Genomic DNA, 9,969 nt, shown 5'->3' with positions numbered 1-9,969 from the left:
ACAAATTTCAGAGTGTTAATTGACTGAGAGCACGTCAATCAATTAATCCCAAACAGAGTGCAGATGGTTGAAATTAGTAGGATGATAAAGGTGAAAGTTTTGTATGTATATCATTAATAAGTAATCACATGATTTTTTCTCGTGCAATTAGGAATAAATAAGCAATTATAAAGTTTTCCAAAGACTGCATATCCTTTCGGAGAGACTAAGGAAACACAAGAGGAGAGGGGCCCATTCTTCCTCGGTCAAAAAGCAAAGTAAGTTGCCTTCGGAGGAGGCTAAGGCTCGTGAAATTTTTTATCGTCTTTGAAAAATTCACTCGTGCATATTTATTGCAAGAAGCACTCGAAATCATGTGATTACCTGCCTTGCATACGGTGAGAGCTACTGAAATTTAAACTGACCAATCAGAATTCAGCGAGAGGGAAAAACTGTGCTATCCTTGTGCTATCCGACGTCACGCCAATTGTTTACATTCTGATTGGTTAGATCGGTGGACATTCGCTCAGCCTTCTGTTGTGACTCTCTTGACCGTCGCTTCTTTGAACTCAGCGAGGCAGAAGTGACTCATTGTTCTGGCAATCAATTTGCCAATCCACTTTATCCAGTTTATGGATTGGTCTAGCATGTGATTAACAACCAGGATCGCTTTTGAACTTTATTCTGTAGAAGAAGAAGACGTTGCTGAGTGAACATTTTTACGACGAAATCCCTTGGTTTGTACTGTTCAGCACTTTGATGTCCGATAACTGATCAATCACATTTGGTCGTCTGACCTTATCAAGTTTTTTCAGCTCTTGTTTGTGTCCATCATAATCGAACTTCAGGTGAAGCGCTATGCTGCTTTATGCCAACTTCGGTGGCTTGTGATGAGCTTGCCTGCTTCCCAAATTGTTGTTGTATTTGGGCAAGATTGGTCTTGGGTTGGAACTTAATAGTGAGGGGAACAATTTTTCGTTTATCTGCTGTGCCAGACAACAAACAATCCTGTCGGGTGTTCCATTTGCTTGGTGAGTCTTGCACGACCATCGTCTATCAGATCTGGATTGGAGTTTTCTTCCAGTGATTACAACTTGCGATCGTTCTGCAAACATCTACGTAGCATGCAGCACTTTTTAGTGACTCGAGGATCCCCGACCCGTTTTGCTGTTTTAAAGGGAGTTCTGCCTTGTGTGATCTTTTGTGAGCTGTTTGTATTCAGTGCTTGTACTTTTTCGTTTGTTCCTGGTGGCACAAAGTAACTTTGATGATTTCAAAGGACTTGAATCCTTAATTGAATTAGCGATTTTTTTATTAAGGAACCATTAAGTGAATGGTACACAAAATTAGGAGAAACTGTTGGTTGAATAGACCATATTTGTAGACATAATTATCTACCCAGTTTAAGTACTTAGCTCAACAAGTTGTTTGGCTCCACAAGTTTCAGTTTCAGGCCAGGTACCCGAATTCACCCAGGTACTGTTGCACACTACCATAGTTCTTTGGAAATTGAATAGCTCCTTGAACACCTGGTTGCTTGACAAGAAACTTGATGTGTTTGTTCTCTACATTGGTGAATGCAGCCACTAACTGTCCATTGTGGATAAACTCCAGACCAACTCTTCTTTCAATTTAATCTTTGTTCTTCGCAGGGCATCAATAATGGTGTCCCTTGTACAATGTTAGTTTAAAGAGTTTGTCCCATTTCATAGGGCACTGTGGTTGCCAAATTCACTTTCAAACTTATCATGGAAATGTAAATCAATACCAGTGAAGAGTCAGTCCCTTGAATTGTTGATAGAAAATTTATTTAAATGCATATTGAAACATCAGTTGAGGAATATTTTTTTTCCCACTTTGTGAACCTAACATACATTGCTGCCATTTGTTTATTGCTTGGTCATTCAATGTCTTGATCACATCAAGTAATTTATTTTTTAGGTATTGTGTATCTTAATCTAAAAACTTAACTGTTTGCTTTTCGGAGCCCTTTTGCGGCATATTTAGATAGGCAGGAAATGTTCCACATTTTATGGTAAATAGTTCTGCATAGTTTTAAGGAACATTGCAGCCAAATCTAATTGAATATGAGACTAAAATATGCTGTTTGGCATTTTGTGAATTTAAAGACTATTAATATTGTTTGCGCTTGTTTTAAAAGGCTTAAGGTTGGCACTCAAAAGTGTTCCTTCTATGATCTTATTCTGTAAAGATTACCTTCGGAGAATTGGATCAAGGCCAGTTTTTTCTTCTAGCTTCTTTCCCCAGTGCCCTCTGAGACTGGAGTTGATTTGGTTTTGCCCAATGTTGAAAGATGAAACGATGCCTAAACCAGCCAGCCACAAGGAATACTTCATGGTGCTTTTTTACAAACATGGGCATGAGGGTGCTCGTAAGCATCTGATCATTGTTTCGCATGCTTAAGTGTTATTGTAAATAATCTATTTCTCTAAGAGAGTGTTCTTTTCTTGTTGGTCATTCAAAAATTGTTGGAATAGCTTGTTTGAGCTGTTGGATAGACGCAGAACATTTGATGAGGCCCTCCTGGGGAGAGGAGTCCTTGTTCCCTTTACAAATTTGCTTGTGTTTCCTTGTTCCCCAAATTACTTTCAAACTTGTTCCCAGCTTTTTGATCCCTAAAATTTAAATTGGTTTTCTTCCCTTGTTCCCTAAAATATTTTGATATTGTTAAAAAAACCAGTGAGGAACATTAAATTTTAGTTACCTAAATTTTGAAATTTTAGATACTAGATATTTTATTCATATTCTTACATTTTTATGTATATATTTCTTTTTTTCTTTAATATTATTTTGTGGAAAACCTGTAAAATAGCTTCAGCTAAGTGTTTCTATCCACGTTAAATAAAGATTATGTATGTATGTATGTATGTTACTCTGTTCCCCAGTTTAAATTAGCCATGTTCTTTTCTTCGCCAAGCCCCTGGGAGTGCCTCTTTGTTGAACTTGATGTTGATTCTCTTATTGGCCTAATAGCAATTCACTGTTGAATTGCAAGACACAGCAGGTTCTTATTTGGGATTGAGGGAAAAATAAATTGTCGCACAATAAAAGAAACACAATTTTGACTGCCCCTTCTAGATCTTGCTCTTTTCAGACATGAACCAGGTTGTTTGCACCTTTCTGGCGACCTGCGGGAGGGCAAGCTCTAGAAACTCTTCCTTAGCGAGCCTTCCACTGAAAAACTTTCCAAGTCTGGCTTTCCGGCGTTAGGGGCCGAGGTTTTTGTGCAAAATTCATCAGCGGCTTCCTTGCAGCTTCTAAAAGGTGTTCCTTCGGGTAATGGTTAGTAAACGTTTTGTAGTGCTTATACAAATTTTCGCTACTCGAAAATGTATGTTCACGCGAAAAAAATATCAGCTTGACAATTTTTCTTTCTCGATACTCCATTTAAAATAAACGTGAGCGCCATTAGTAATGAAGGGCCAGAAAACCATTTAAAACATTTTGTGGCAATTTTTTTGTCAACAAACTTGGGTTGTCGGCGAGCAGAATTCGAACGTGACCTGTTGTGCTTTGGCTTTTATTTGTGCTTTTTCTAACTATTCTCAGACGAATTCAGGATGGTATTTTCGAATCAAGTGCAAGAAGACGGCAAAACCGTATCGATATTTATTTGAGTTAACTTCCCTAATAAAGACTTTGACCGCGTCCTTGCGTAGATCAACAACAATGTCATTTACGAACAACCGAAATGCACTGTTTCCGGTGAAGGGGCAAATGATTGACAGGATAGCACGGTTTTGACTGCCGCGCGCACTGCGGGCGCAGGTTCCGTATGCAAGGTGAAGGCTATACCAATCAAATGCTAGTCAGACAAATTTACTCATGCTTTTTTACAGCAAAATACACCCGGGATCCTGTTATTACCTTGACTTCATTTTATCGAAAAGTAGGTTATCCAATTCCTTACATCCTAATTCCCCCCCCCCCCCCCCCCCCCACCCCCTTTTTACCAGACGTCTTCTAGGAAGAAAATTTGAGGAGCGTCTTTTTCCTCATAGGCTACCTGACTGATTGTCGTAAACTACTTTGGTTTCAGTGTGTTCGCCAGTTTGTCTCATGTCTTCCGCCCTTGAAGAGTTGTGAGCTTCATGATAACTACCTACAAACAAAAAATGATGGGAAAAATGTAGTAATAATCTATGGTCTCAAGTTTTACCGCGCCTTCCGATTGACAATTCCTCCCATTTTGATCTGCGTCGGCGGCTTTTTTTTCACGAACATCGATTGTCATGCAGATGGTGGATTCATACAAGGCAAAAAACAACAACAACAAAATTTTACTAAACTCGTGAGAAGCGAAAGCAGCCAATTATCGAGATAAGGACGGCTAAAGACATTGGGGATAGAGCCCGTGTAAAAAGTCGATGTCTGCAGATAGGCAGATAGGAGGAAGAAAAGTAGGCCAAGAAATATTCCATATGGTCTTCAAATCGATAGCTGCATATTATTCAATTCATACCTTGTACCAGGTACATCATCTTTTTGACAAGATCTTTGCACTGCTCAGACCAGCTATATTTCTTTCCATAGGAGTCACGCAAAGCCTTAGCCTCATCAAGCCTTGTCTGCCTGTTTTTGTTCCAGATGTTCTTGATAGCTGCTGTCCACGCATTGGGATCCTCAGAATCAATGACAAATGAAGAACCAAATGGTACATTGCACAGGGCTTCTCCAAAGCCCGAGTTCTTGCTGACGATCACAGGTAGCCCAGCTGACAGAGCCTCTAGGCCTGTCAAACCAAACCCTTCTGTTCGAGAGGGCATGATTGCAACATCCACTTCACAGAATAATCGCCTCAAAACGTCTCGGCTTTCCGCATAGCCTCTTACCCTAAGGCGGTTTTCGGGAATACCAAACTCAAGCAATCGTTTTGCGATCTCAACACGTTTTCCATCGGGTGCTCCAACAAAAATTAGACAAGTATCGGGCAATGCCGCAACAGATGTTGCTGCAATGTCAAATCCTTTTAACTTGAAGTCTTCAGAGTCTCCACGACCAAACACTAAGACACCGCAGTGCTTTCCGTCCTCAGGGACTTGCTGAACATTGACAAATTCATCAAAAATACCAGGAGTGAAGTCGAAAACACCTTGATCTTTTTGACAACTGCGCAGATATTTGCGGAAGGCGTCTGCCAGCTTGGGCCCGACTGCTACAACAAAATCCGCCATCTCGCACAGCTTCACTTCGGTATTGTGTTTCTCTTCGCCCTTTGAGATTGGATTCTCATAACCTTTGAACATGCCTAGTTCCTCTGGGTCAGTGTGTACTACTTGAACCCACTGACATTTGTGAGACCTGCGGATAGCTTGTGCTTGGTGACCAAGTTTCACTCCATGGCCAACAATGACGTCCATTCGCAAATCCTCTGGGGGAAAGCTGAGCCATTCCAGCTCTTCATACCCAGGCAGTGGTGTTGCCTCACGAATCGTTATGTCATGGCTGAGAGCTACCTCCTTATCTTCGTTGGAGCATTTTGGTAAAAAGAAAGTGATCTTGACATCAGCAAATTTAGCTAACTGTATGGCCAACTCTCTGTTTATGGTCGAAAGTCCACCTTTGGTTGATCTCCACTCGGAGGCTAAAATGGTGACTTGAACCGGTTTGTCTTTGCCAAACGCTTGGCAGTGTTCTTGAGAGCACTGGCTTGAGGTAGTTGCCATATAAAAAAGTGCTGTTTAGTCTGCAACAGGGAAAGAAATACATACATTTGACGCGGAAGGTCGACTAGTCCACCAATAAAATGGAGGTTACATCGCGGCTAAATGGTAACTTTGATCTAGCTCAAATCGGAGATTAGCAAAATATCCGGTCACTCCAAGCAACGCCTCGTCGTTCCCGGCTACGCAGCCGCGTAGCTATTAAGTGGCTAAGTGAGTGAGTGACTAAGCGAGTACATTGCAAACGAGCAAATGCGTAAATTATTGTAGCTACACGGTTACTTGCCACGGTTACTTGCCTACGTGGCTCCGTGGCTCCGCATCTTTGTGACTATGCATGTAGGTTTCCATTGTACTTCCTAGATCAGTGACAATCATCGCTATGGGATGCTTCATCTTTTTTGACGCGTTAAGAGCGAGGTATATCATGAAGTTTTTTTTGCCATTCTTTGAACTTAGCCATGTAGCTACGAAGCCCGCATGTAGCCGCGTAGCCGTGTTTTCGCGTAACAGTAACAAAGTAGCCGCGTCGCCACGTAGCCGCAATTTCTCGAAGTGTTTCAGAGTGGCCAGGTATCTTACAGTTAAGCCTTCAAATCTTTAAGTTGTTAGCGTAGAGTATCAGCTGAGACCGGGTCTTTGAAAGGGAGGACACTACAGTGTCAAATATAGTTGTTTCGACGTCGAGGAAACAGGCAGATCAGATTCCTCACCAGGTTTACCAGTTTCAGCAAATGGACTCCTTCAATTTGACTACTGTCGGTAGTTAATTGTGTGGTGAAAAGTAGTCGATTCACAAAATTATTTCCAAGTCGACTACTCATGCTGAATATCGTCCCACATAACTGTGTGAAACGGGGCCTACGGTTTATAGTTTCTTATTCGAGAAGACTTGAAAGTCTTACCATTCGCAGATGGCCCGAACACAAAGGCAGCACTTTCTCCGCAGTTGTTTTTTGACCCGGCCGGGATTCGACCCGCGACCCGTGGCCGTTTTTACACTAGACCCGCATAGTGCGTCCAGACGACTTCGAGCAATCTATCTTTATGCGTCTTTTAGTCGTCATTTAATACGTCCTGAATAAAGATGAGCAAGAGACGGACTCCAGACCAGACTCAGTAAATTGTTTAGTGCGGCTTTGAAGACTCATTGCACTGAACGATGTAGTCCGTCCAGCGCATAATGCATCTCTCGTCCAAGACGAAGTAAATAACGAACTAAAAGGCGCGTTAAAATAAATTGCCCAAAGCCGTCCAGACGCATTGTGCGTCTGTAGTATAAACACGGCCAGTTAGTTTGTTTGGCTATTTCAGAACACAGAGAGCAGTAATTTAAGGCGATCATACTCATACTCACAAAGATCGACGGAGGTCCAGCTGTATGAAAGTACTATCAAGCAGAGTTTTTAGCAGGCACTACAAGAGTCACATCGATGATCGATGGAAACGCGGCCCGTAAAAAACTATGCTTGATTGCGGTGTATTTTGGCTTTCATCCAGCTGGCCGTACTTCTCTAAAAGTGTGATCGCCTTGAAATAATTAAAATTAAATAATTAAAATTAAATCATTAATTCCAGCATCACACTGCTTGTTTCCTTGTCGGGCGAAAGCTTGAAATGTATTTGACCCAGCTCGTATCCCCTTCCCACTCAAAGACCAAGCTAGAAAAAACAGTTATTCAACAAGGTCAAGTTTGGTTAATGACTTGTAAGATTTCGGATAGATGGCTGAAGGAAACACACAAAAATAAAGAAGAAAAGGTAATTGACTCCGATGACCAGTTTGATTCAAGTAAGAAAGTCGTTTTAAGTCAAAACCAACGCGTCATGCCTGTCATGCAGGTAATGCAAATCTGTAGCACACTGAACCGTGATTAAAAAATTTATTTGCGGATATTTTAATTTTTGTTAGGGAACAGCCAGTCTATTAATAATGCGACACCAAAAGTCCATTTTTGGATTTGAAGACAAAAAAAAGGACGTTCTAAAACGAAACTAAATGAAGATGTACAGATATTATTTTTCTTGGGAAGACATACGCACGTACAAATTCCTTTTCTAGACATGCATAAATTGAAAAGAGTAACATAAAAGTTCCCAACCAGCCTGGTCTTGTGAGACTTCGATTCTGTCAAGGGAAATCTTTGATCCGTGGGCACAAATTGTTTTACGTCCCTAAAACGAAACGAAAATGAGCGACTGGTTCATGTTACATTCCCAAAGGATTAATTTGAGATCGTGTGCGATTGATTTCAATTTGCTGCATGATTCATTCCCAGAGACTCGAATGGAAGTCTGAACCAAGATAAGTAAGATATATACCTTCAACGCAGCCAAAGACGAATAAACTCACCGAAAAGAAACAGGTTATTTCGCAGTGTGGGTGTAACAAACCCTGTTGATCAGCTTTGGAAACTTGGCATTACTGTATTCACAAGTTCACCGCTAAACGAAATATTATTTCCGCCTCAAGTGTATTTTCAATTTTGCTCCTCTCTTGTAACCTGTTAAAAGCCTAGCGCATTTACCTCTATTTCGATTTTGAGTGCTAAACCGATGCTCGGACGAGCTGATAAACAAACAAACCTGGTTCCGATGATCACAAAACACTCAACTTCGTCTTAGTAATATGAAAACAAACAGGAGTCACTTCTTGACCCTATCCATGGAGGCGGAAATAGTGCAAATGCACAGATACTGGACGGGAACAAGTACGTCACTGAATCGGAAAACAGCGCGAGGGCAAGTTTAAGTAGGGAGGGGCCGGGGAGATCAGAGAAGGAGTTCAAGAAATGAAACTAATTACAAAGAATGGTTGTCCAGTGTAATCAGATGTCGTCGTACCAAGCTTAATAGCGGTACATAACCGAAGTTCAAGTTATTAACTCTCATTGTACCTGAAGAAGGTACTACGTTGTGTCGGCTCTTGCTCAAAATATTTAGCTTCTCAACTTGTAATTACTCCGATCCGATCAAGCCACTAATCCAACGTACATCGATAGGAAGATTGTCCACGGTTGCTTTCTTCAAAACTCCGAAGTTTAACTCGCTTTGCGGCTCTTGACATTATGCATGTTAATATCGTTATTTGCGTAAAATTGCTTTTTCAAATCAATCGAGTCATTGTATTCTTTCATAAACACTTTTTCACAAAAATCATGAGCGATCAAAAAGGATGTATCGAGCGATCAACGGTCATTTTCATGCTGTTACGCATAAAATTTGATGGTATTTGTTCTTGCAAGTTGCTAAAATGTTTTTTTTGTTCTTGTGAAAAAACTAAACAGACAGGCTGACACCAACCCGGTGTGGCCAACACATCACGCCTGTGCACAACCAGTTTTGCTGTTCCCAATCCAGCTTATCACACTTCTTGTATGTGGAGCTGCCAATAAAGAGGTGCCTAACACGCCATTCTAGTGAGGACTGGGTTTCCGTTCACTTTCGTACCTTAATCGACGCTGTCCTTGCCAACCCGTCTGCCTTTCATTCCGCCCTTTTGCCCCCCCCCCCCCCCTTTTATCGTGCCTTGTTGTCTGCTTGGCGGGAGGTCAATGGGGCTCGTACTTCCGTCGCCGTGCCTGTCTTGTCGTTGCTTCGCTGTCTCCCAATCATTCTTGTCCTGTGGTCGATGTCTCTGCCTAGCATGTCTACCAGTTTTTTTTGTCTGAGCACCGCTCTCCGCCTCACTGTGTTGAGAAGTTCCGTCCTCGGTATGGTGAACTGTACTGGCCCTCCACTTGGAGCCAGCTTTTTGCCTTCGACCTGGATCGCCCTGTCATCGACCTCTCCTGGAAGGCCTGCTCACGATGTTCTGTACACCGCTGATTGGCTTATTGGCTTCGGCTATTCAGTTGATCCGGGCTGTTTCTGTGGTACGGCCCCCGAGTGTCCTTTCGTTAGCGCATAGTGTTTTGTCCTGGCTCCAGTTCCTCATAGTCTCCTATTCCTCTTCTTGTCCCTCGCTTGTCTGTCGTCACGTGCTGTTTGGATTCCCTCCCAGCGAACTCCGTTCTCTGCCGAAAGTTCTTGTTTACATGCTGAAAGTTTGTAAGTTCTTTGTCTGGCATGCCCGACAGGGTCCGCTCTCGGGTTCAGTTCCATCTCCCGCTCTTGTTCAGGCGTTTTAAGTCCCCTAGGCGTCGGCACATTTTCCATCGTCGGTGGGGTACTGCGGGCGTCATTGGCTCGGTTGTCGATGATCGCTTCGTTTTGTCCGCTTTCTAGCCGCAGCATTACCCTATTCCTTCATTCTTGTGCCGCTTTGTTTCCTTTAGCTTGCTTGCCTTTCGCCTGCGTTGTTATC

General features: G+C 42.2%; 1 protein-coding gene across 8 annotated transcripts in view; it reads right to left on the bottom strand.

The window, feature by feature from the left end:
• The window catches only part of LOC137997708 (D-inositol 3-phosphate glycosyltransferase-like), a 12,689-nt gene extending 4,335 nt beyond the window's left edge, over positions 1 to 8,354 (bottom strand). The window contains exons 1-5 of one of the 8 annotated variants that reach the window (XM_068843913.1): positions 8,250 to 8,345; positions 8,017 to 8,167; positions 7,766 to 7,838; positions 4,463 to 5,686; positions 4,007 to 4,102 (exon numbers count right to left, since the gene is read on the bottom strand). In XM_068843913.1, the coding sequence (XP_068700014.1) occupies positions 4,007 to 4,102; positions 4,463 to 5,666 (1,300 nt within the window). In that variant the 5' untranslated portion in view covers positions 5,667 to 5,686; positions 7,766 to 7,838; positions 8,017 to 8,167; positions 8,250 to 8,345. Of the gene's footprint in view, positions 1 to 4,006; positions 4,103 to 4,462; positions 5,687 to 7,765; positions 7,839 to 7,985 lie in introns of all 8 variants that reach the window. The other 7 variants (XM_068843914.1, XM_068843916.1, XM_068843909.1 and 4 more) reach the window with 7 other exon arrangements.
• Between the last annotated feature and the right edge of the window lie 1,615 nt (positions 8,355 to 9,969).

The sequence above is a fragment of the Montipora foliosa genome, chromosome 3 (assembly GCF_036669935.1).
Source record: "Montipora foliosa isolate CH-2021 chromosome 3, ASM3666993v2, whole genome shotgun sequence".
NCBI classification, from domain to species: Eukaryota; Metazoa; Cnidaria; class Anthozoa; order Scleractinia; family Acroporidae; genus Montipora; species Montipora foliosa.
The sequence above is the reverse complement of the archived record's forward strand: the minus strand, read 5'-3'. Positions and strand labels throughout refer to the sequence as shown.